Source organism: Solanum dulcamara, chromosome 7, assembly GCF_947179165.1.
Source record: "Solanum dulcamara chromosome 7, daSolDulc1.2, whole genome shotgun sequence".
NCBI lineage: Eukaryota > Viridiplantae > Streptophyta > Magnoliopsida > Solanales > Solanaceae > Solanum > Solanum dulcamara.
This window is the reverse complement of record NC_077243.1, coordinates 74,276,987-74,304,877: the sequence shown is the minus strand read 5'-3', so window position 1 is coordinate 74,304,877 and position 27,891 is coordinate 74,276,987. Positions and strand designations below refer to the sequence as shown.

At 31.2% G+C, this 27,891-nt stretch overlaps 2 protein-coding genes across 5 annotated transcripts; both read right to left on the bottom strand.

Annotated features, from left to right (window-relative positions):
- Nucleotides 1-2,640: 2,640 nt before the first annotated feature.
- On the bottom strand, nucleotides 2,641-14,667 carry LOC129895304 (protein ABA DEFICIENT 4, chloroplastic-like). Of its 4 annotated transcripts, none has more exons than XM_055971000.1 (7): nucleotides 14,580-14,667; nucleotides 13,920-13,964; nucleotides 13,488-13,641; nucleotides 7,013-7,113; nucleotides 5,614-5,745; nucleotides 3,595-3,683; nucleotides 2,641-2,900 (listed from the first exon to the last, which is right to left on the bottom strand). In XM_055971000.1, the coding sequence occupies exons 1-7, from the start codon at nucleotides 14,625-14,627 to the stop codon at nucleotides 2,723-2,725; spliced, it is 747 nt and encodes a 248-aa protein (XP_055826975.1). In that variant the 5' UTR covers nucleotides 14,628-14,667; the 3' UTR covers nucleotides 2,641-2,722. The 4 variants fall into 4 exon arrangements, with proteins under 4 accessions (XP_055826975.1, XP_055826976.1, XP_055826977.1 ...); XM_055971001.1 differs by having other exon boundaries at nucleotides 13,488-13,635; XM_055971002.1 differs by lacking the exon at nucleotides 13,920-13,964.
- A 1,264-nt stretch (nucleotides 14,668-15,931) lies between these two features.
- LOC129895884 (uncharacterized) lies at nucleotides 15,932-23,642 on the bottom strand. Its single transcript, XM_055971665.1, has 10 exons — nucleotides 23,234-23,642; nucleotides 21,301-21,396; nucleotides 18,268-18,352; nucleotides 17,954-18,075; nucleotides 17,723-17,747; nucleotides 17,547-17,630; nucleotides 17,433-17,462; nucleotides 17,250-17,355; nucleotides 17,097-17,161; nucleotides 15,932-16,191 (listed from the first exon to the last, which is right to left on the bottom strand). Exons 1-9 carry the CDS (start codon nucleotides 23,324-23,326, stop codon nucleotides 17,098-17,100), a joined length of 705 nt encoding a protein of 234 aa, XP_055827640.1. The 5' UTR covers nucleotides 23,327-23,642; the 3' UTR covers nucleotides 15,932-16,191; nucleotide 17,097.
- Between the last annotated feature and the right edge of the window lie 4,249 nt (nucleotides 23,643-27,891).

Sequence of the window (27,891 nt, the reverse complement as noted above, 5' to 3'; positions counted from 1 at the left end):
CTAGCTTCCGTGCCAAAATTTAGAGTTGAAATTGAAAATAAAATTATGTTCAATTGTGTTTATAATTTTTACAAAGAATATTTAAAATAATGTTTAGGCTTTAATATACTTAAATACACTTGAAAAGTGAAAAGTGTAAAATACGTTGGAAAATAATAAATTTGAAATACCATTTCAAGTTAAAGTTCAAATTTTCATTATCAAACACTTGTATTAAAAAAAAAAGGAAAAGACTCAAATATGTCATCGAATTTTGAGAAAAGACTCATCTATGTCATCCGTTAAAAGTTTGACTCATTTATGCCATTTTTATTTGAGAAAAGGCTCATCCATGACATTATTTATTAACTGAAATGACATAGATGAGCCAAACTTTTAACGGATGGCATAGATGAGCTTTTTCTCAAAGTTCAATGGCATATTTGAACCTTTTTCATTTTAAAAAATAAGTTAGTTAATGACGTGGACGAATCATAATTGACCACGTGTATAAAATAGTTTTGCAAAACGAAAAATATTTTTAGTTTACAGATAATGGCATGGATGAGTCTTTTCTCAAACGAAAATGGCATAAATGAGCCAAACTTTTAACGGATGGCATAGATGAATCTTTTTTCTCAAAGTTCGATGACATATTTGAGCTTTTTCCCTTAAAAAAAATAAAAATTATTTCAAAAATAAATAAATAATTTTTATAGCCAAACAAATACGTTAATGTATTGTTACCTGTCATCAAATGAAAACCTCTTGATAGGGATGTGCAAAGATCGAACCGACCAATAAATTGAATCGAAAAAAATGTTATTGGGTTATTATTATTGGGCTATTGGGTTAACGGATTTTTAATGGTTTCATAAAAAAAAATTATCGGATAATTGGTTTGATATTGGTTTTTAATATTGGATTATTGGGTAAAACCGATAATCCATTAAGACAATAGTAATTTATTACTTTTTACCCCTAAATAAATATTAAATATTAATATCAATACCTTATTGGTTACTATCTTTGCCATTTAGCCTTCAATTCACATTATTGTCCAGTTCTTTTACCCCAGATCCCACATGTGGATTTCACTGGGTATGTTGTTGTTGTTGTCCTATTTCTTTTATTTGTATTACACTTGTGAAGTTCTTTTCATATTAATCATTATTGTTTCTATTTTATTAGCATTCCGTAAATTTATAGTATTGTCTTGTCGCGCCAAATTATTGGAGAAGTCATATAATTGTTTTATGAGCATTTTCGTATTGGTTAAATGGAAAACCGAACCGTTAAGGGCCAAAATCGATAAATCGAAAATCAATAAAAAAATATCTTATTGGTTTAGCATATTTCAAAATTGAGAACCGATAAATCGAACCGATAATACATAAAACCAAAATCGAACCGATCGATGCACACCCTAACCTCTTGATGACTATATTTCTATTCGATTTGAGATCAACTATAATAAGGATAGCCAACTTTAATAGCACATCTAATTTCGTAATTAAAAAAAAGAAAAATTATGCGAAATGACAAACATTTAATGATTATTATGTACTTAAGCTATAGTTTCAATTAATTATTAAACGTGACTATAGTTTAATTAATTTTGCTATTTAATTTATATAATTCGGTTCCTAATTGTATAAATTCAGAATTTGTATATGCTTACCTTGACTATTTGTATACGATTTGTTGATAAATTTGATTTGTATAAGTTATAAAAAATTTATAACTGTATAAATTCAGAATTTATATATAATTATCTTGTTTGTATATGATTTGTTAATACATTTGTTTTGTATAAGTTTTGATTTTTTTTAAATGTATACAACAACAACAACCCAGTGAAATCCCACAATGTGGGGTTTGGGGAGGGTAAAGAGACCTTACTCATATCAAGGTAGGACGATTGTTTTCGAGAGACCCTCGGCTCAATAGAAGTATAAAAAGAGGTCAACAAATGTATAAATACAAAATTTTTAAATGCATAAATACAAAATTTATATATATTTACGCTGTTTGTATATATTGGCAAGAAAAATATACAAACGAAGTCATAAAAAATTCCTAAATGTATAAATACAAAATTTGTATATACTTACCATGTTTGTATATTGGCAAGCGAAATATACTAACGAAGTTATGAAAAAAATCCTAAATGTATAAATACATAACTTGATATACTTACCTTATTTATATATTGGCAAGCGAATTATAAAAAAAGGAAACACCCATAGCAAATGAAACTATAACTATAAAGCATAATTAGACAAATTTTAACTAAAAAACATAATTAAAATACTTATAGTATGCATATTGTGAAATTTCCTCAAAAAGAAAAAAACTCTATTTCCAAATTGATTTGTCCATCAGTAATAAAGATCACATTAAATTACAATAGTTTTATAATTGTTACTCCCTCTGTTCTATTGTATGTCACACCCATTTTTTTTTAGTATGTCCAAAAAAAATAATCAATTTACTATAATTAAAAATAATTTAACTTTAAAATTCTCCTTTTACCCTTAATGAAATAATTTATAACAACACAAATATCTAAAAATTGTTTTAGACTATAAATTTCAAATCTTTTTTTTTAATATCATACCAAATCAAACAATACTATCATATAAAATGAGACTACCGAAATAATAAATTATTTATAGTTAAACTCGCAGATCATCTGCTGAACACAAAATTAAATTACAATAATTCTATAGTTATTGATAAATTATTTATCCATCAAGATTTTGCGATCCGCCGACGAATTAAGTCTTTTTTGAACTATTGATGATTTGAACTTTTTGGTGATAAAATGAGAAATAAGTCCAATGGGGCAACACAACAGCATCAGTGGCACAGAATGACGTGTTTCTATATCATTCTGCAATCCATCACGATAAACTTGCCTGTTTTTTTAAAAAAGAAGTTAATTAAGAGTTCTAATTTTTTTGAAAAAAGGAAAAACAAAGAAAATGAAGTCCTTAAATATGCACTTAATAATTTTTTTTTTATAAGTTTATCAAAAATTAACATTTTTAGAACTCGTTTGGTTGGAGAACAAATTATTCTGAGACTAATTATCCTGAGATTAGTTATTCAAAATTATTATTCCATCCTCAATATGAGATGAATATAACACTAGAAATCAGGTATAACTAATTTTGGGATAATTTATTCCTCTATTTTATTCCAACCAAATAAGGAATAAACTCATTCTAAAATTAATCTCAAAATTAATTATTCGTTATCTCTCGTACCAAACGAGCCCTTAGTCTTCAACAAATATTAACTAACTCTATTTTTTAGATTTAACGAGAAAAAAGAGGAAATTCGCGGGATCTCACATTTAGAGGTACGATTTTCGTCAATTCTGATATTTTTAAATTTATTTTTAGAGTCTGGCATAGTTTAGAATTAGATGAAATTTTCTTAATAATTATGTTTAATTTTTTTTTCATCAAAACTATATTAACACAATTTTTAATATTTAACGAAGATTAAAAATATTAACTTTTTACGAACTTAAAGAATCAAAATTGTTCAATATGTACTTAAATAACTATTTAAAACCTATCCACAAATATAAAAAGATGGACCAACCTAGCAGCAAAAAGATCTATAGTCAAGAGGTGAATCCATGCAGAAGCTAATGTCATCTCCCTGGAAAACATCTTAGCTATACCAGCCAGCTGAATGACAACACAATGTCAAGGAAAATATTTAATCACGGAATTTAAGAAAGAAATAAACTTTTATTTTTGCAAGAGAGAATTATTAGAAGAAGTTTGACACATCTGAATTAAAGATTAAATTGATTGATTATATTATCGATTGAAAAAAATATTAAAAGAAATCAATTATAAAAAAATAATAAAATCTGAATCTCAAAGAACTAAGGGGTCGTTTGGTAGAGTGTATCAAAATAATGCTAAATAGAGTGTATTAGTAATGTTTGCATTAGTAATGCTTGTATTAGTTATGCTTGTATTAATTATACATAGAATATTTCTTATACATGGTTTGGTTTAGTGTATTAAAAAATAACATGCATTGCGTAAAATATTTATTTATAAAAATATCCTCAACAATTATGATGAAAATGATGTAAAAGGGGTTTGGAGGGGTAATTAAGTCTTTAAGCATACTAGTGCAAGCATTAAATCCCCTTGCATTACTAATACCTAGAAATTCATGATATTAGTAATGCAAGTCTTAATACACAATAAATTGTATAAGTAATGATTATAACTAATGCAAGCATTACTTATACATGCCATGAAAAAGTATACCAAACAAGGTATTACTAATATACCTAATTAATGCATGCAATATTTTTGCTAACACACTCTACCAAACAACCCCTAAAAGAATAAAATTCATAAAATAATATTTTTTAAAGTGTAAGACCTCCATTCTTTCTCTTAGGACACTTATGTGCTTGAGCTGTCCGTGCGAGTTTGATATAAAATGGAATACATGGAAGATAGAGACTTACTCATACTCATATTTGTACCAATTCAATAAATACATGACATATGTCTTCAGATATACTCCAATCACTAAATCATACTCTCTTTGCCCCAATTTATGTGACACACTTTGAATTTCGAGAGTTAAACAATTCAATTTTGATCTAGAATTTGGGCCAAGAATCAACTTTTTTTCATATATAATTGGAAACTACAAAGAAAGTGTTACAAGTCACAACGATTGACAATTCAAAATATTTAAAAGATATATGAAAAAATTACGGTCAAAGATAGACTTGTTTGAAACTCAAAATTCGAAAGGTACCACATAAATTGAAATGAAGGGAGTAACAACAACAACAACAACATACCCAGTGAGGTCCTACAAAAGAGGTCTGAGGAGGGTAGAGTGTACGCAAACCTTAGCACCATCTCGTGAAGGTAGATATTCTCACCTTAATATATAACTTAATCATTAATATGACTTGATATAAACACCGAGTGTGAATTATTTTTTACCAAAAAAGACAGTGGCGGATTTAGGATTTGAAGGTTATGGGTGCTCATTCCTTTTAATGTAAAGTTGCTAGCCAAGAAGAGTTTCTTTCTAGAAGCTTACTAATATTTTTATTGTTAAGTTAGTAAATAAAATACTAAAAATAGAAAAGTGGAAAAATAATAAAGAAAAAAAAAGCAAATAGCAGTGATGAAAAAAGTATAAAAGGAAGATTAAAAAAACATAAAATATTGTAGTCACCAGGATTCAAACCCTCGCTAGAGGGCATTAGAACACTCTAACTTCAACTTCAGAACAAAAACACCTATCAGACCTTTTGATTTATGGGTGTTCACGAATAACTTATATCAATTTTTCAGTATTTTCTATATACGTATACCAAGTTTTTGTTGGGGTCAATGAGTGCTCGAGCACCCTATATGCTATACGTGGGTCCACCCTGAAGAGAGAGTCAAGGAGCAAATATATCATTTAAATTACGGGTTCGATAGAACTCAATAACTTTAACTAAAATCTATAACTATATTAAATTTTTTATTTAATATGTACAAATAATTTATTTAAAATTCAATAAATTTTAGTAGCTATAAATTTAAAATTCTGAATCGGTAAAAAATGTAGTTGAGCACAAACCTCTGGAATCCTAGATGTATTAGCAGGAAATAATAGCTGCAATGTATTTGGTGTCCAAGAAAGGTATAAGAGATGTGAGTACAAAAGTCCAAGCACAATATAAGGAATGTTGCTCTCCATCACTTTTTGGGTCTGCAATTGGCATGATGAAACAATGACATGTATTAGAGAAGCAAGAGTAAATATTGATTGGCCAAATTTAAAAAATTATTTATTTTGATAAATATTACTTAATTAGAAGTATTTTTTAAAAAAGTTCAATCTCCATAAAATATGATGTTGGAATTTATGCAGTTTTGATGATTGACAAAGAAAGATGAAACACATCAATCAGCATAATTCAAATATACACTGTCACGAATAGTTGAATTTGGACAAACTTTTAAGATGAACAAAGATAAGATTGCAGAAATTAAAAAGTGGATAATGCTAATTTCATGATAAAACTTTAGAAAACAAACATATGATGAACTGAAGAATGAATCTAAAGAATCAAGAAGCTTGATTTGAAGGAGTCTAAAGAAGCAAGGAGTTTGAATTGAAGGAGTCTCACTTGAAGTAGAAATTGAAGTCAAGAGAATTTGAGTCAATGTGGAGTTTGAAGTGAAGGATAACTCTATGAAGAGTTATGCTTAAATAGAGGTGAATTTGTCCAGAATAGGTGTGCACTTACAGAGAAAAAAAGGCAATTGAAAAAATGACTTCACAAGTGCTACCAGTAGACTGAAGAAACACACTAAAGAACCAAGTCCTATTACAGAGTTTATGTTTCTTTGTGTTTGATTTTTTATGTATCCTTAGTTTCAAGTAGATGTAAACTGAATTAGGATTTTAGTCTTCAAGTTGGGGAAACTCGAAGACTTGGGAACACATACCTTGGGAGATTTGTGTTTTTGTTAGGAATTAGAGTTTATAATTCCTTAGGTTACATAGTTTGTAATCTTTATTGAAAGGATCATTGTGGTTTAGTGAAGTTGGAAGTAAATCTTGTAGAGGTAAATGTCATGATTTTTACTCCTTTGTGAGCCAGATGTTTTCACATGAAAATAGTGTGTTCTTTACTTACTGCTTTTACTTCATTGGAACACGTTAGACAACTTATTTCACTTGTAGGCTCATTTAAAATAAATCACTAAATCGTGTGGAATAACATATGAGAAGAAAGTAGCCAATTTAGGTCAATACTATTTTTAAAAGAATTTAAATTTTATATATCATCAATATATGTAAATAATTTTTTTTATAGTATCAAATTTTTCAGAAGATATTTATAAATAAGCCTCCTTAAAATATAGAATTTGATATGTTATTCTCCATAACAAATAAAGATAATCTAAAACTATAAAAATTACTTACACTAACAATGTACATTATTACTTAAATGTTTCAGAAAACTTACAAGTTTAGCTTTAGGTGCCACAACCATGAAGACATAGAAGGGAAGAACTGCTATTGTTCCCAATGGGAATACACTATTAACAATTTTAGAACTTGCTAACCCTGCCAAGGAAGTACAACTAGTAGTCAAATTTAGATTTTCAAATAATTTTACATTATCTTTATATTAAAAAATATTTTTTTCTTTTATTTGTCCAGTTTGACATTTTTTAAAAAATATTTTTTTCCAATACTATCTTTGTCATTAACTTCTACATAAAGTACAATTAGTAGTCAAATTTTAAATTTTCAAAACGTAATTAATAAGATTAATTTAGTAAAATAAACTTCTATAGATATTTTTTTAAGGAGATCGTATCAAATCAATATGTGAGCCAAGTAAAATAAAACGGAGGGAGTACATATTAACAATAAAAATTTGTTAGACATTTAATGAAGACAAAAAGTACTCACTTATTATGGGGTCCATCCCATTTTTTTGTCAACAATAGCTGCAACAAATTGTCAAAAGAAAATTTGCAATGTTGAAATTTTGGTGTCTTCCGTGATGTCATCAATGACATCATAGGAACAATTTTCTCATATAAAAGGAGAACATAATCCCACTCTTACAATCATCCGATTTACAGAGAGAAAGAAAAATATTTAGAGAGCTGTAAAATTTTCATAGACTATATATAAGAAAATAGTCTATGAAGAAAAAATAGAATATGAACGATATTTTAGTAAGGTGGTAAATCAAAAGAGTGTTATTCTTTTGAGTGTGTAGTAGTCATTTTGAATATTGTACTCGTGACTATACGCTGTAAAAATTTCTTACAATAGTGATATCATTTGCTCTCCTTGGCCCATAATTATTTTCTTATTTAAAAGAGTTTTCACGTAAAATTCTTGGCGTCATTATTTTTCTATTTTATTTCATTATTTTTGACCATATATAGTTTTGTGTTAGTCTGCATTTTTTCAAATAAACTGGTATCAGAGTAAGGTTTTATCAGAGTATGCTTTGTGGTTGCAGCATAATCTAAACTTCCACATCAAAAAAAATTTATCTTGATTTGCAATAGTTATATATTTTTTTGGGGAAAAACGATGAAAGCCAACACTAGTAGAATTGTTACTTTAAATAGTGTTAATTATGCCATTTGAAAGGGAAAAATGAAAGATCTGCATTATGTCAAAAATTTTTACCACTGTAAAGCCTAATAATAAAATAGATAAAGTATGAAATCTATTACAAAGATAAGTTTGTGGATTTATTAGGCAATGAGTTAACGATAATATGTTGAACCATATTTCTGGGGAGACACATGCTCGTACCCTATGAGAGTATCTTGAAAACTTGTATGATCAGAATATTGGGAACAATAAAATATTCTTAATAAAGTAAATATTAAGTTTAAAATATTATGATGGTTCTCCGATGACAGATCACCTGAATAATTTTCAAGGAATCATGAATCAGTTATCTGCTATGGGCATTAAATTTGACGAAGAAATTCAAGACTTGCTTCTACTTGGTTCCCTACCAAACTCTTGGGAAACATTTAGAACTTCATTGTCAAATTCTGTTTCGGATGGTGTGATCGCTATGGATTCATCCAAGAATAGTGTCTTGAACGAAGAGATGAAAAGAAAATCTCAAAGTTCTTCTTCGTCGGATGTCCTGATAACTGGCTCTAGGGGGAGAAATAAAATCATGGTTCTCAGAATAGAGAATATAGCAGGAGCAAATCCAGAGGCAGATTTAAAGATATTGAGTGCTATCATTGTGGCATGAAAGGGCACACAAAGAAGTTCTGTCGGAAATTGAAGAGGGAGAACAAAGACAAAGAGGAAAATAAAGAAAATTGCAATGAAAATTGCCTAGCCACCATCTCCTCCGAAGATCTTGTTACAGTCCTTGATACAAATTTGATAAATATTGCTTGTGATGAGTCAAGCTGGGTTGTAGACACTGTTGCCGCATCTCATGTGACATCAAGGAATGAGTTTTTTTCTTCCTATACTCCTAGTGACTTTGAAACCTTGAGTGTGGGTAATGGGACTGTATCTAGGGTGGTTGGTGTTGATATAATTTATTTGGAAACTAGTATTGGAACTAAACTAGTTTTGAACAATGTAAAACATATACCTGATGTTCATCTACACCTTATTTCTGTTGGTGTTTTAGATGATGAGGGATATGTTAGTATCAATGGTGGAGGAAAATGAAAACTTATTAAAGGTTCCTTGGTTGTGGCTCGTGGTAACAAACTTAGTGATTTATACTAGACTACGACTTCTACTTATGCCAATATGGTGAATGCAGTTGAGAGCGATAAATCTTCAACGTTATGGCTCAAGAAGCTTAGCCACATCAATGAGAAAAAGGCTTAATGTTCTAGCTAAAAAGAAATTATTGTCATATTTCCAAAGTGCTAAATTAGAAAAGTGTGAGCACTGCTTGGCTGGAAAATAAATAAAGTTTCCTTTAAGTGTAACCCTCATTCAAGAAAGACAGAGTTACTTGAGTTGGTGCACTCTGATTTATGTGGTCGAATGAAGACAAGAACTCTGGGTGGTGCACTTTACTTTTCCACTTTCATTGATGACTGCTCAAGAAAGCTTTGGGTCTATGTCTTGAAGACTAAAGACCAAGTTTTAGGTGTCATTAAGCAGTTTCAGGCTTCAGTTAAAAGAGAAACTGGAAAGAAACTGAAATTTATTCGTACTGATAATGGTGGTAAATATTGTGGATCATTTGACGAATACTGCTAGCATTAAGGTATTAGACACCAGAAGACTCTTCCTAAGACTCCTAAGCTTAATGAGTTGGTTGAGAGAATGAACATGACCTTGATGGAAAGAGTGAGATTTTTTCTTTCTGAAGCAAAGTTACTGAATTTCTTTTGGGGTGAAGCCTTATTGACCGCTGCACATGCTATTAACTTATCTCCTGCGGTTGCTTTGCAAAGTGATGTTCCAAATAGAGTTTGGTATGAAAAGGATGTTTTCTATAACCATTTAAGAGTATTTGGTTGCAAAACTTTTGTGTATGTGTCGAAAGATGAGAGGTCAAAGTTAGATGCCAAGACAAGGAAGTTCATCTTTGTTGGGTATGGCCTTGATGAATTTAGTTATAGGCTATATGATCCAATTGAAAAGAAGTTTGTGAGAAGACACGATATCTTCTTTTTGAAAAATCAAACAATTGAAGATATTGACAAAACAGAGAAGCTAAAATCTTCAAGTTCACATGGAGTAGTCCATTTTGATCAAGTTCCTCATACAAGTGCGTATGACGTTGGTGGGCTTGATGATCTTAGTGATACTCAAAATCAAGTTCCAGATCAACATGTTGATGTTGATGATAACAATGATGTTGTTATTAATGATGCTCTTGCTCATAAAGTTGTGGATGAATCAAATATTTCTCTTAGGAGGTCCACAAGACAACGTATTTCTTTCTCTCGTTATTCACCTAATGAGTATGTGCTACTCACTGATGGGGTTGAACCTAAATATTATGAGGAGGCCACAGAAAATGAGCATAAGGATCAATGGATTGAAGTCATGCAAGATGAGTTGAAATCTCTGCATGAGAACCACACTTACGAGTTAGTGAAATTGCCTAAGGGCATGAGAGCTTTGAAGAACAAGTGGGTGTGCAAAGTTAAAATTGAAGAACACAACTTGAAGCCTAGGTACAAAGTTAGATTGATTGTTAAGGATTTGGTCAAAGAAAGGGTATTGATTTTGATGAAATATTTTCTCATGTTGTGAAAATGTCTTCCATTCGTACAGTTTTTGGTTTGGCTGCTAGTTTTAATTTAGAGATTAAGCAGATGGATGTGAAGATAATTTTTCTTCACTGTGACCTAGAAGAGGAGATTTATATGAAACATCCCGAGGGCTTCAAAGTAAATGGTAAAGAAAATTTTGTGTGCAAACTTAAAATGAGTTTTTGTACAAGAAGTTTGAATCTGTTATGCGGAGAAAGCTCCTAGACAGTGGTACAAGAAGTTTGAATCTGTTATGGGGAGCAAGACTACAAGAAGACTTCCTCAAATCACTGTGTATTTGTACAAAAATTTTCTGATGATGATTTTATCATCCTTTTGCTATATGTGGATGATATGTTGATTGTGGGCAAGAATACTTCCAAGATTGATGAGTTAAAGAAAGAGTTGTGTAAGTCTTTTGCCATGAAAGACTTGGGTCATGCCAAGGAAATTTTGGGCATGATGATTACTTATTTCAGAGATGAAAGAAAAATTTATCTGTCATAAGAGAAGTACATTGAACGTGTATTAGAACACTTCAACATGAAGGATGCCAAGTCTGTTAGCACACCTCTTGCTGGTCATATAAAGTTGAGCAAGAAAATATTTCCTACAGCTAGAGAGAAAAAAGAGAGCATGGCCAAAATTTCATATCCTCCGTCGTTGGAAGTTTAATGTATGCAATGGTATGCACTAGATCTGATATTGCTCACACAATTGGTGTTGTCAACAGGTTTCTCGACAATCCAGGAAAACAACATTGGGAAGCTGTAAAGTGGATACTTAAGTATCTGAGAGGAAGCTCAGATAAATGTTTATGTTTTAGAGGATCAAATCCAATCTTGTAGGGCTATACAGATGCTGATATGACAGGTGACCTTGATAATAGAAAATCCACTTTTGGATATTTGTTTACTTTTTCAGGAGGAGCTATATCATGGTAGTCGAAGTTGCAGAAATGTGTTGCATTGTCTACAACTAAAGCTGAGTATATTGCGGCTACTGAAGCAGGCAAGGAGATGATATGGCTCAAGCAATTTCTTCGGGAGCTTGACTTGCATCAGAAGGAGTATGTCGTCTATTGTGACAGTCAAAGTACAATAGACTTGAGCAGGAACTCCATTTACCATGCAAGGACGAAACACATAGACGTGAGATATCACTGGATTCGAAAAAAAATAGAAGACAAATTTATGCAAATTGAAAAGATGCAGATATGGTGATCAAAGTGGTAACAAGGGACAAGTTCGATTTGTGCAAAGAACTTGTTGGCATGAACAACTCTATGAGAAGATAAAGATACCTGGGACATTAGTGGGGTCCATCCCATATTTTTTTGTTTTGTCAACAATAGCTGCAGCAAATTGTCAAAAGAAAATTTGCAATGTTGAAATTTTGGTGTCTTCTGTGATGTCACCAATGACATCATAGGAATAATTTTTTCTTATAAAAGAAGCACATAATCCCATTCTTACAATCATCCAATTCACACAGAGAAAGAAAAAAAATTAGAGAGCTGTGAGGTTTCCATAGACTATACATAAGAAAATAGTCTGTGAGAAAAAATAGAGTGTGAGCGATATTTTAGTAAATTGGTAAATCAAAAGAGTGTTATTCCTTTTGAGTGTGTAGTAGTCATTTTGAGTATTGTACTCGAGACTATATGGTGTACAAATTTCTTATAATAGTGATATCAGTTGCTCCTCTTGGCCCATGATTTTTTCTTTATTTAAAAGGATTTCCACAAAAAATTCTTGGTGTCATTATTTTCCCATATTATTTTATTATTTTTGATCATATTTATTTTTGTGTTAGTCCGTATTTTTTCCAATACTTATGACAAACATAAAGAACCAAAATTGCTCAAAAATATATTTAATGGACTACCTTAAACCTATCCAAGCATAACCACTTCTGTTATTTTCTTTGGTAAACAACCTTAGTCGTGTATAATAATATATATTCAATATAGTTCACAAATATAATTTGCAAAAAATAGGTATACACAAATGTTACCCTACTTTTCAACCTTAAAAGTTTAAATTACTAAAAATTTTGATTCTTTTAAACAAATTCTTTAAAGATTCAAAGAAGCAATAGAATGAGAGTCTGAGACTGCAACAAAGTAACTAGAGTTATTATGATACCATTTTATTATAATGGTTAAATTTTGTTTAAAGTTGATTTTTATGTTATGTTATGTTATATTATAGAGTTAATGGTTAAAAACACGCCTAAAGTATTTCAATTTTTCGAGTTTCATAGCTAAACTATCAAGTGGTGAGTTTCCTACCTTAACTATCACAAATTATTTATCACAAAATACCTTAACTATTAATTGTTCTCTTTTCCTACCTGAAATATCACCATCATTCAGGTAGGAAAAAGAAATAATTGATAGTTGGGTTGTTTTGATAAATATTTAGTGATAGTTCAGGTAGAAATCTCGCACACATGATAGTTCACGTATGAAACTCGAAAAATCGGAATACTTTACATGTGTTTTTGATCCTTTCGATCTTATATTATATGTTCTATATAACAACATTTAGCTCTAACAAAATCATTTTTCTCTCACAATTCCTATCAAATCTAATAAATCATAATTTGTCAGATATTTGACAGAGACTAAAAATGCTCACTTTTGACAAACTTGAATAACCAAAGTTTAATCAAAAATATATTTAATGAATTAAGGAGGAAGATGATTACATGAAGCAGACACCCTTGAGCTCCTTCTTTGAAAAAGAGTTTTTGGAAGATTTGAACTTATAATAACTCTTGATCCTCCTAGAAAATATTGTTGCCTTGAAAGAGCAAAGCTCTTTGGTCCATTGGAAAAAGGGGCAGCTTGGTTCCTCTGCAGCTAGTAGTATAAAATCATTCTAAATTTTAATTAATACACCACTAAATTTTCCAATCATAATATAAATGGGCAAGAAAAGTAAAGTAGTGCCCTCTATTTTCATGTATAGTGAGTTCATTTGTCTAATCTTTTACTTGGTCATTTTAATATGCTAAGTGTGTGGAGGTAGAATTTTCAATCTATTATATAAAGGACGGTTCGATGCTTGAAGCATTTCACATTCATGCAAGATCTAAGAAAGAATCACATCCTAAAAAAGAGTGATGTAGACAACTTACCCTGATGCAGACATCAATAGCTGAATTATGGCTCCAAGCCGTGACCTATAGGTCACACAAAATCAATTTTATCATTATTTAAAACTCCATTAAAAATTTATAACAAAAAAATTAACTAATCATGATTGTTGTGCTAAAACAACTACATAATAATAAAGATGATAGTCATGGAAGACACCAACCCAAAATAGCAAGATTAAATCTAATATAAAAACAGAGCTTGTAAATGATGTCTCTCAAAATACAACTACTACACCAATAGTCATTAACAAAAATCGCGATCAAATGATAAGTACTTCTTCATTTTTAATCATAGTGTGTAATATAAATTTAGTTGAATCCAAAACTTAATCTTTATGGGTTCAACCTCTAAAATTCTTAGCATTGAAGCAATTATATTTTAAAATTTATGGATTCATACCTACTACTTATTGCAAATTTGACAGATTTTTACACAAAAAAATTTATGCTCCACATCAAAAGTATTAGATTCTGATGAACCCGATATCATCACTCTGCATCCGCATAAGTATATGAATATCGAACACCGGAGGAGAAACTAAATCAATAGTCAATACTCAATAAGAACAAGTAATTAGAGACTTAAAAAAGAGATCCAAATTAGGAGATTTAACAATTGTAGTAATGAAGATAACATACCTTGAGTGAAATTGGAAAGTGGCAAAAACAAGAAGAAGAGAAAGCCATGTTTCAAGTAGAGGAAATATTCAGCCCAAGAATTTAGAAGAAAGAGCCAACAAAGAGAGTTGAATTTAAAGAGTGCACGTAACAATAATAGAAAGTTGTTACACATGGGAAGCAAGCAATAATTTGAACTAACCAATGTGACAAAAAAAATATTATTTGATACATAAGCCCAAAAAATTAAATTATCAAAGTATTTATATGTAATTTAGGAGAACACATTGGATACATTAATACATTTTTGATACTAGATATTTGATACTGGATACATTGGATGAAATTGATATTGGATAAAATGTTATTGGATACACCAGATGAAACTGATTCTTGATATATCAAATTGAAAGTGTCGTTGCATAACGTCATTCAATGTATACTACAATGTTTTATAAATTTCCTCTAACTTACATCTTGTAAATTGTTTTTATAACCACTATTAATGGACTACACTCTTGTCAAACTATCTTGCATAGTGCAAGTGCCTAACTCAAAAAAACCATATAATGAAATTTAACTAAATCCAATCACACAACCCTATTGGTTGGAAAGTGTTCACAACATTTGTTCTGTTGATGGAAAGAGTTCTAGTACTTTCCATTTCCTAAGAGGGAGAGTTTTCAAAATTCAAACTATTTTTTTCACAAGTGAAAGAGTGCTAGTTATTGTTGTTGTAAACACTTTCTATCAAAACAACTAAAATGTCCTTAAACTATTTAAAAAATATATATGTGGAAATTGAATAGAAAAGGAAATTAGAGATTTTATTTTGGAAATTATTTTTGTGATTACAAGTTTGAGAGCCTATTTGAATCAGTTAATTTTAAGAGATTTTAAGTCAAAATAGCTTTCAAACACTTTTTTAGTGTTTGGGTAAATTAAATAAGTTTTTATAAGTACTTAATTTTAAGCTAAAATAATTAAAAAAAAAAGAGAAGCCAAAAGTCAACCCAAACAAGCTTTGGATCGCTAACATATGATATTTGGCTTATTTTAACTTGTAAGCACTTTTGACGCTTAGTTTGACCAACTTGCACGCTCAAAAGAACAGCCCGTTGCACTAAAGCTCCCGCTATGCGCAGGGTCCGGGGAAAGGCCCGACCACAAAGGTCTATTGTACGCAGCCTTACCTTGCATTTTTGCCAGAGGCTGTTTCCAAGGTTTGAACCCGTGACCTCCTAGTTACGTGGCAACAACTTTACCAGTTACCAACTTACACGCTCACAGAATGGATATATGTCATATTGAGGCATGAAAAAACCTTAGCAAATGCTGAACTAAATCACTAGTAAACCAAGGCATGCACATGCTAAGCAATCAATTTTCAAATTCATCCTATAAAAGTAAGATAAACTTTGAAGTGATGGTGTTTGAATTTTGGTATATGAATACAAGTCTCATATGACTATGTTAATCCCATCCAAGAAAGGGTGTAAAAGAATGAGCCCACAAGGCTAGTAATGCAGTACATCTGTGGACAAAAATAGATGTCTAAAAGCTATACAACAGCATTGAAGGGATGGAAATGAATATGTGATCAATAACTGCAGCTACTTTGTTCTTCAGGAACCTGAAAACATGAAGATAATCAAAATGAGATTGTGAAGAAGTCAAGGTGTTAGATAGTTCCGAGCAGAGGCAGATGCAGTGACTGAGCCCAGTATTATTGACATGGAATGTGATTATATATGTGAAAATATCACGAAATCACAACGAATATTAAAATTTGAGGAATATTTTTAAATGTACAATGTGATCAGTGCTAAGAACCTTAAAAGTTGAATTCATCAAAGTTCAAATCGTAAATTGGATTCTGATTCAGAGAAACCTTAATTTGAAACTAAGGCAACAAAGCTGAATGAAAAGCTAAGCAAATATGGCTAATCTGAGTTAGATTTCCATGGCATTCCTTCCGTGTTTCTATCTAAGAATTGGCAATTAGATAACTTTATTTCTCTTTACTTCCTCTATTTAGTCACTAAAACATTATACTGGTGAAGGAAGACTATACATGAGAGGGAGGGTTCATTAATGCAATAACATCTAATCAACTATGCCTCAATACCAAGTTAACTGGAATCGGTTATATGAATCATCACTTTCCATTTCACTTAAAAATTTTAAAATGAGAATGGGTAACTAGAAGGTGAAGAGCACATTGATCCTTTTACTAGTTGTTTATTGCACAACAAACTATCAAACGCTATGTATCCTAAAAAATGCTAGAAATGCGATCAACTATGGTTCAATTTCTGAAGAACGTGATAGCAATGAACGTATTTGTGAACACAAAGTATAGAACTTGATTGACAATTTCAAATAAAAAGTATAGAACTTGATCGAGAACCTGGCAAGTGATTAGTATCTATTTATAGAACTTGAAGGTTAGCAATTGTAACTAAATAAAGCCACATAACAATCTAACAAAACCAGAAGGGGGTAAAGCCATAATAAGATCAGCAATGAAGAGAATACCTCATGAGAGAATGACAAGTCCAAGGTACATCGCTCCACAAAGAAATATAAAAGATATCATTCCCCTGCAAAACAGAAGGATTTGTGATTCACAAATGATGAGAAAATTCCTAACATTTGTTAGTTCAAATTCACTTTGAAGCTACAACTAACCAGATAACTCCCCAACCAACACCATTACAAGGACAGGGACAGAGTTCCGCAAACTTCTCAGCATCACTTGAGTTCACTCTTCTAGATATTAAGTCATCATATATATCTGCATTGTCATATATATGTCAGATTTTGCCATGCCACTACGGAAAAATTAGATCCTAGAGAATGGATAGTTTGTACCATAAACTGAAAACAAGCTGTTCATAACACCTGCAATCCACCAGGAAGGAATGTAAGCAACACAACAACCAAAACTAAAATGCAGAGAAGGTGGGGGACAGGATAAGTCCATACCTATGAAGAGAATTACGTATCGAAGAATGCGAACTGTTGTTAGTTCTTGCAGAACCCATATGACAGCAATGAAAATGATAAATCCTGGCAAGTCCAGTCAGTGGGGATCAGTGACTATGCACAAATGCAAACGCATAATAAGTATTGACACTGATCAAGATCCTGAATGTACAAACCTATGCAAAGTCCTCGCAGTGTCCACTGTTCAAGAAAGTAACCATGTAAGATTCTAGAAGTCCTTTTTTTTAAAAAAAAAACACTTTAGACAAGATCTACTACAACGTTAAATCTGGGAATATACACATACTATTCTATCTTGTCAAAATATTAATGTAAAGAGTGAATTATCAGCCGTCAATGTACTAGATCAGATTCAACGTCATGTTTTTTATTACTTAGCTCCGTACATTTTTGGCAATAAAGAGCACAATGAGAAGTGCAGCAATGAAACAACCAGCAGCAATTTTTGCAGTGAGAAGATTTGTCGATGCAAGTATGAGAACCATCCCCCAAAAAGACGAACCAAGATCTTCAGGAATGCACAACATTAATTAGAAAAATAAAGGTAGTCAGATGTTAAATGGACAAAGCAATCTGCATCAACAAAATAACTTAAAACACATCATTAACAGGGAACTTGAGTAGGGAACACTTCACTGTCTTTTAAAAACGAAATAAGCAAGCACTTCAGTAAGATTTTGGAATTTGTTTTAAGTATTACATCCAGCAGGTAAGATCAACCAATAAACACCACCGCGTGTTTGTGTTACTCCCCCCTCATTGGCATGAACTTGCATTCCTTCCACCTGTAACCACAAAACATGTGGTTTAGAATACAAAATTACAGATCTCAGTATTTCCCAAATAGTACGAACTTGAATTTACCAGGGAAACCAAAATCATATGCTAGAATTTAGCATGGAAGCACAACTAAAGCATTGCCCTATCAGTCTCCTAGACCTAGTCATATGGAACAATACGAGATTAGTTGGATCACTTCAGCTTCCCCTTTTCAAATTAATCTAGTACCACCTACATCGTCCAGCGTTACAAAATTGCTCCCTCTTTCACTCTATTTTTTCCATGCTAGTTTTGTTCTTCTTCTTCTTCTACTCGTTCAATTAAAACCTATCATTCTCTTTTTCCTTTCAGTAAGTGCAAACCAGCCATCCTTTGGAGATGTCAAATCCACCTCACCCATTTCTCTGAACTTAACTTCTACGGTCATTGAATTGCATGTAGAAGCTCTTCATTTCTTTCTTTTTAATATCTAAAGTTCTTCATGTCCTTTTTTGATTTTTATTTTGATAACCAAGTCCCATGTAGGTTAGCTGGTCCAACTCCAGTTGGCACACATGTTTGGAACTTGGCAAAATATAGGTCAGTCCCTCTACCCTTCTCCCACTTAAATACCACTAGGCAGAACTTGACTCATGATTTGCACCTACTACACACCCCACATTGTAGTTCCTTGCACCAAACCCATAGGGCCTAGAGTTCTTCATTTACCTCCTTTTTCTTTTTACTTTCACCCCTTGTTTATGTAATCTAGCTTGTTCTGAGGAATAAAGAAATGAAGGATATACCAGTTGTCTCCAATATATTCCCTCTGTTCAAGTTTATGTGACACAATTTCATTTTTTATTTGTTCCAAAAAGAATGACACATTTCTAAAATTTGGTAAACATTTAGTTTTAAAATTCCAATATTATACCATCATTCCTTCTAAAAACTGACATGCACCGGAGTAAATAATTTTTGGATTTTCTTATTAGCTAGAGAAGTCAATGTTTAAAAAGTAAAGCTAGAACATGTCCATTCTCTTCCATGCTTATCAAGATTTGACTTTTTCCCTTTTTGGTTCTCTTGCAACTACACTTATTTTCCCCGACTTTGGTTAAATGTGAGTCATCTAAATTTCTCCTATTTTTATCCAAAATTACCACAGAAAACGCATTGAAAATATAAAGTAACATTATTTCTCATACAAAAGCTATAGTCTTAATGTTCAAAGCTTCTTTAAAAACATGATTCTTTACAAAACGAAGTAATAAAAAAAGCTACAAGTTATTAAATACACAAGTTTATACAAAAAGAGAGGTTACAAAAAAACCAAATGATGATCAAGGCTATACGAACTTTACAAAAAAAAGTTGTAGATAGGATTGGCATCTTAGTATCAGCTTAAAGTAGAGTGACAACTTCGTAACAAACTTTAATAGGAAGATCTCCTCCTTGTTCTAGCCTGTCTTTTTTTATATGTGACACTTCGTAGTTGTTCCAACCTTTATCTTTCATTAACTTAATCATGCGAGATTAAAGAGTTAGAAACACGTGATTTGGTCGTTCAACTTTAATCTCATTAAAAGATCTCTCAACTTCATTAACCAACTTGCCAATCGTTAAATGAGTCATTTAGTACCTAAGGGATTGATTAACTTTAAAAAATTCGAGGAACAAAATATCAAATATTGGATTGGTAGGAGGTTAATACCATAGCGAACACCAAATTTATCTTGTTGAGTCGCTTCCAATTCATTACCACTAAGGCGAAGTCTTGCCAGTGTTATCAAAGGCGAAAAGCGCAAAAAAGCTCTAACTTCCATTGGGGCTTTAAGCGCAAAGTGCAAATAAAGCACGAACTTTAATGAAAAAAGGCGCAAAGGGAGAAAAAGTACAAATATATATGTTTAGTCCAACACTAACATGCATGACAAATATATGAACAAAGAAATTGAAAAAATATTAAGATAAAGTGAAATATCAATTGTTTAGTGCAACCTCTTCAGAAGAGGCTCATTGGTAAGGAAAATTATGCCTTAGAACCTTGATGATGACACTAAAGCGCACATAAAGCGAGGCCAAGCGCTCAACACGTTTTGAGCCTTGCTTCAGGGCTTAAGCGCACCTTTGACAACACTGGGTCTTGAATTATCTTGTTGGATAAATTAGGAGCATTTGACGGTGGTCATTTTGATCGAACCTCTTTAAAACCTTTTTAATTTAAATAAATCCTAGTAGGCTTTGTTTTTAAAGTTCTTGCAACTTGATTTTTGTTAGTTCCTTTACCACAAAAGGGAAGATTTCATTTTTTCCTAAAATACACCTCAGTTCCATCTTTATCAAACCTAGGGCGTGCAACAACGACCATAACATAACTTTTATTATGAAATTTTTACTTTTGCCAAACATGCTATAAATATGTTTGATTTTTGTTGGCTAGTTATAACTAGTTTGTCAAGTTTCTGACAGAACTAATCAAGTAATCCAGGAACTAAAAATCTCAAAGGACTTCTTAAGACAAGAGTCTAGTCATTTTCATTTTATCTCTAAAAATAACACATGAATAGACACAAGAAAAGGGCAAAAGAAAGAAACGTGAAGCTAAAGAAAAAAGATCAAATTCATCTCCATGGCCTTGCGCTTTCTGAAGGGAATGTATGCCATAAAAATTAAGTAAAGTCACCAGTTATTTCCTGTAAATACTGACGTCGTATATCTCTTTATCTGAACCAAAAAGTAGAACAATTCACCTAACCCTCTGAAACTGCAGTAAGTAGAGCAATTCACCTAACCCTATGGAACTGCAGTCCAGTGACATTAAAAATAATTACTTCTAATACAAATTGAAGCTCTTGAAGGCCCTTAACCGTCATATAATAGAATAAAATTAGATTGATATTCACCCAATGAATAAGTAATTTCTTGAGATTATACATCATTTGCATCTAATACATGACAAAAGAGAATTTACCTGACCACATGTGAGCTTACAAGCGACTGCATGACTTGCTTCATGAAGAAATACAGTAATGAGCTTGAAAGGTGTCAGGAGAAATGTCCTCCATAACTGTTTTGATATTCAGAAGGGTAAAAAAAAAAAGCAAAATGAATATGCAAAAAATTTTATGAAAAAAGCAGAGAGAAGTACAAAATTGTTGGAAAATATATACATATAACAGTTGGGGATATTTTATGGCAAATATACGACATAAAAATAAAATCTAGTATATCATTTGCAAATGACTAGGTATTGCATTTTGTTAATGCTAACAACCTTACACATCTTATATTTATTCCCAAATAGACCAACAACAACTCAAAATAGGAGATGAGGTGTTATGATCACATAGATATATCATGGTTATCTTCTCAATTGCAAGTACCACATCAAAGTAATTTATACATATGCTTCTGAGATGAATGCAGTGTTGTAACTTATTAACATGTTGAGGAAATGGTGACTTGCTTCACTAAATAACCTTAACAATCTAAAAAGCTCAACTATGTGGGGATAAAGCAGTAGGTTCCTGCGAAAGTGATCCTCGAACCTAAAAGATGTTTGGATACACAGGTGGATGTATGTACCTCAGTACTTTGATTTTCTTTAAAAAAAATGTACTGAAAAAACTATTTTATACAATATACAGTGACTTTGAACAAAAAACAGGTGAACAGATTTTGTCATCTTTCACTAAGTATTTAGGTTTTTGAGTTATAAGATACCGTTTCAACACTTTGATGACACACATCACGTCGACCAATCAAATTCTGGTTAAAGAGATTCATGAATTGCCAAGGAGAACCCATCCTAACACTGCTATGACTTATTGAATGAATAAAGATTCTAATCAAGTGATATTATTTGCTTATTTTGTCTATTTTTTATCCTCATTTTTAGGTCCTCATCTTTTCATGCACTGCTGCAAAAGAGAAGATTATAACTAGTGACCAATTTGAAAACCTCATGGATCATTATAACACAGTGTGCTCCTCCTATCAAACTTAACCCGATTTTATAATCGTTTTCGGACATTCTCTTTTATACCCAGACTTGTATCTTTTTGACAACAAAATGAAGCAAATAAAGGCTAAACTACTCGGTACTTTTGAAGCTATAGACACTAGTTAAACCTAAGTTGTGTGGACTCCAATGTTGTCAAAGGCGCGCTTAACGAGGCTCAAAACGTGTTGAGCCTTCAACTCGCTTAATGTATGCTTTAGTGTCGCCATCAAGGCTCTAAGACATACTTTTCCTTTCCAATGAGACTCTTCTGAGGAGGCACTAAACAATTGATATTTCATTTTATCATATTTTTTTCAATTTCTTTGTTCATATATCTGTCATTCATTCTCATAATTATTCGTCTTTGACTAAACATATATATATATATGTATATTTTCTCCCTTTGTGCCTTTTCATTAAAACCACTATTTATTTGCCTTTTGCGCTTATAGCCCCAATGGACCTTACAACTTTTTACGCCTTTTGCTTTTAATAACATATGTGGAATCTCCACTTTCAACACTGCATCCATATTGGATTCTTAAAAAATACACTACTTTTGGATAATCCGACACGCACCCACCGACAATTTTTGTAGAGAGCCAGCAGTAGAATTTGAAAGTTCAGGCTTTGGAAGGACTCAATTTGTTTTAAAGAATTCCCTTTCCACTTTTCTATCAAACAAAACAATACCAAATAACCTTGAAATTTTACATTCCTCTCCTAATTAGCCACAAAAATAGCAGGAGCATAAAACTACAAAAGTAAGCCAAAAGTTATTTGCTTACAATTCTCCATCTACCTATAAAGAACAAAACTTGAACCAAAAAAGGAAAAAACAACATTCCATAATCCTAAAATCACAATGTAAAAAAACAAAAAGAGATAGAGAGAGACGTACAACAAGAATGGCCACAGTGAAGACAGCAATGGTAACAAGAAAGAGCTTTTGATCACGATTACAACAATTCTGAAGCTCCCAATTCGGATTCATCCCTCTTTCTACAACCCCAAATGATTAAATCCTCCCAAACCTTCAACTCCTTTTTGCTCCTACAAAACCAACTTTTACTCCTAAATCCCCAAAATTTCAAGATTTTTCCTTCCACCAAAAAAAGTTGAAATTTTCAGCGTTGAATGTGGGTTTGGTTAACAACCCAGTTTGGGAATTTGCGTGTAATGGCTCTCACCACTGTAACTTCTACGAAAGTGAAGAGAGAACAATGACTGGAGAAGCAACAAGGATGGTGATGAAACGACGGCGTTTATTCTCAATCAAGCAAGCAAAAGACTTTTGTCGTTTTACTATGTCAACTTTTGAAGAATTGAAGACTACTCATTTGTAAAGATCTTTCCTCTTCTACTCAATAGGTAGTTTCCACGTGGATACTCTTCACCAAATACTAGAAAGACAACTTTATATATTTTTCAAACTTTTAAAAATTCAAACTTTTGAATCACTTTTAATTAAAGACAAGCAATGACACCAACAAGAATTCTCTTATTTTTAATTAAATGTCTTAAGTTTGAGTTTTAAAATTCAAAATAATCTTTAATAGAAAATATTTTATCCCCAATGTGGGACCACTCCAATAGGAAAACCCGACAATATTTTGGGCAACCAAAAAAAGAATAAAGATTAGATGGCTAGTATTTCTTCATAGAGTTGTTATGGTTCGGTTTGAATTGATTTTTAAGGCTTGTTTAATCTGTTTTGAAGTTGAAATTTTCTGGTTAGACATGCAATTTGAATTTTTTATTTTGTACTTTTTATTTTTCATAATAATGACAATCGCAAAATTGGTGAAAATCATCAAAACTTCCTCAACTTTTATACGATATTACCTAATGAATAAATCACAATTCATAAATAAGGTATTAGATTTTTTTAAGACACCACATTAATTTATCACATATTTTCATGTCTTTTTTATAAATAAATGCTTATAGTTATTATTATAAATTTTTAAATACACATAATTTTATAAATATTTATTAGTCTAAAAAATTTGCAATAATAATAACTAGTTATTTTCAATATAATTCTTCCAGGAGGCATACAATTTCTTTACCTCAAGCATAAGTCTTTCTTTTTATAAAAGTTAAAGATTTTTATAAAAGTTAAAGAAATCAAACATTTAGACTAAAGTGGTAGATATTTTAGCATATTTTATAAAGTTACCAATTGTGATTAGATAGTGTGAATATAGTTTCATTCACCAAAATCTTTTAAATTATATAGTCAAAATCAAATTTCTAACTTGCAGTAGCCAAAAAAAAAAATGAAATATTTGAATAGGAATGTTTTAATGAATTAAAACAATGAGAATTCAAACTTTCCACGAGCATTATTAATCAAATCTAAAAGTTTAACTTTGATTGAAAATTTGTTGATATTCTGATATTAAATAAGTAGAAATTAATCATAAGATCACCAAATTGCAAGAAATCATTATAAATGTATCAACTATAATAAAAAAATCTGAATTAACTTGAAATAGGCAAATATTTAATGTGTTTACTAATTTTACTAAGCACTATTTTAAAATGCAAACACAAGTTGCATATTAAAAGTTTTCAATTATACAAAGAACTTCGAAAGTACATAGTGCTTGATGTTTGATCACATTGATACTTTTTATACTAGCAACTAGGGGTGTACATGGATCAGGTTGGTTCGAATTTTTTACAAACCAAACCAAACCATCTGTGTCGGGTTATTAAATCTATAAACCAAACCAAACCAATAAAAGTCGGGTTTTTCGATATCAATTTTTCTTGGGTTTTTGGGTTTTTCCAGGTTTTTCGGGTTTTTTTGAATTTCTCAGTTTTTCATAGTATCTAATAAAAAGCACAGAGCAGTGCTTCTTAAAAAGAGTTCTAGTACAAAATATCAACGTATAAGATGGAGGCAGAACACTGTTTGAAGTTTTAACTTTATAATATAACTTTATAAGATGAGCTTTTTTTGTATATTATTTAGATGAGCTTCTCAAGTCTAAATCTAAATGCAAGAAAGAAAATAAAAATTATGAAAATTTTTTAAAAAATATATATAAATTACATTTTAATAAATATTTTTATGTATAACATAATTTAAAAGTAGTATATCTATAATCGGATCGATTTGGGTTCGGTTTGATTTTTTTAGTTAAAACCAAACCAACCCTATAATGGTCGGATTTTTTTTCAAACACCAAACCAAGTCAAACCAAACCACTAGTCGATTTTTTTTTCTGATTTGATTCGATTTATCGGTTTGGTGCAGTTTATCGGTTTGCCCTATACAGCCCTACTCGCAACGCAAAATAAGAAAGGTTAGGAATTTACATATTTCATCAATAAAAAAACACATAAAAAATGTCAATAAGAACATGAAACCAAAATGAGATATAAAAGGACTCTGTCCAAGCATTATCTGATTTCAACATGTGAAGCTCATCTGAGACCCTCCGGACACAATCTAATTGTGCAAAGTACTCCTAATTTAAATGTGTTATGGATTTATTGGAATCATCAAATCACCTATCTGAGATCGTCTTGATGAAATATCGATCGTGGTCAACTCAAATTACTGATCCAAATCACTCCCAAACCCTTCAGTATTTATGCAAAACATCCAATGAAGTCCTAAATCACCCTTCAGACTTAATGAAACTGTCAAAACTCAAATCCAACTTTATTAACTCAAAATATTGGCTTTGGTCAAACATCTAATTTCCAAACTTTCAACACTTTTCTTCTCTAAAGCATATCTTATCACCTAGGAAATTATGTCACTCATCCTTATAATTTATAAGCCAAAGAAAAAAAAACTATGATGAGGGTCAATCTGGGAAAAAAAAGTCTAAAGCACAAAACAACCATAGGGGTTGTTACACGTAATGATTCTATTATATTATATGATGATTATACTAGATTTTCGTAAAATTTTAGCCACAAAAATATGATATTTGAATGACTAAATTGAGGATTTGACCTAATAATCTAAGTCAAAACAAATATTTGATTATATAATTTCTATAGTAAACTTATGGGTAATATGATTTTGTTAAAAAGTAATAATGGATGTCATTTTTTCATGTGGGGCCCACCCAACTTGCCCAATTGTTAGCAAATTTCAATTTGCTTTCTACCTTATATATTGACTATAAATAGCTGTGTTAGCACAATAATACATACACACTGATACGAACTCTCTCTTTCTCTTATTTTCTCCTTCATAAATTGTTAAGTTAGTTTATTTTATAACACGTTATCAGTACGAGCCTCCATCGCTTTGAGCTATATATTTAAGAAGGTAACAAAAGGGGTAAGAATTTTATTTTCTTAAAATGTCTAATATTTCTAAACTTGAATTTGTTTCTCTTGATATTTTTGAAAAAGGCTACTCATTATGGGAACTAGATGCCGAAATACACTAAAATCGATAGGTCTGACAGACATCATCAAAGATGACAATACGACATCTAGTCAAGATCGTGCCAAATCCATGATATTTCTCCGCCACCATCTTGACGAGGGGCTAAAATTACAATACCTCACATTAAAAGACCCCCTTAAACTGTGGAAGAATCTTAAAGAAAGATATGACCACTTGAAATTGGTCATCCTTCCACAAGCACGTTATGATTGGCTAAATATGAGATTAATGAATTTTAAAAATATAACTGAATATAATTCTGCCTTATTTAGAATTATAGATCAGTTAAATTTATGCGGAGAAGAAATCACTGAGCAAGATAAACTTGAAAAGATATACTCCACATTTCCACCCGCGAATATGTTCCTGCAGCAATATCGCGAAAAGGGGTTTAAAAAATATTCTGAATTACTTTCTCACCTTCTGATTACTGAACGTCACAACGAACTGCTAATAAAAAATCATGATAGTCGGCCCGTTAGTTCTTTTCCACTCCCTGAAGTGAATCAGACAAATTATAACCAAAAAGAAAGAGATCATGACCCCAGTCATGATCGTGGTCATGGTCGAAGAAGAAATTATAATCATGATGCTCGCCTGGCACCAAGAAATGATCAGTAGTACAAAAAGAAGAGTGAAAAGCCAGAAGTTTTACCAAAGAAAAATGCAGAAAGTATATGTCATAGATGCGGAGGTTTGGGGCACTAATCGAGGAATTGCCGGTCATCAAAACGTCTGATTCAGTTATATCAAGCATCCTTGAAGAGGGCAGAAAATAATTCAGAGACAAACTTTATCTCTGAGAATAATATTGAACCTATGCATCTGAATGTAGTTGATTTCTTCAATTTCTCTGAAGAAAATATGAATATCGATAACCCAGATAATATTTAAATAATTTCTTTTTTTTATTTGTTTGTACTAAATATTATGTTTGTATTTTTCTAGTCCATGTAAGTAAATAAAATTTGTGTAATGGATCATGTTTTAATTATAATATTTACTTTATTTATTATTGAAGAAAAATATGGATTTGCCTCAAATTTTATTTGTATCAATGATCAATCACGATGATATTTGTGTAATTGATAGTTGAACAACTCATGCCATTTTTAAAGAAGAGAAATATTTTTCCA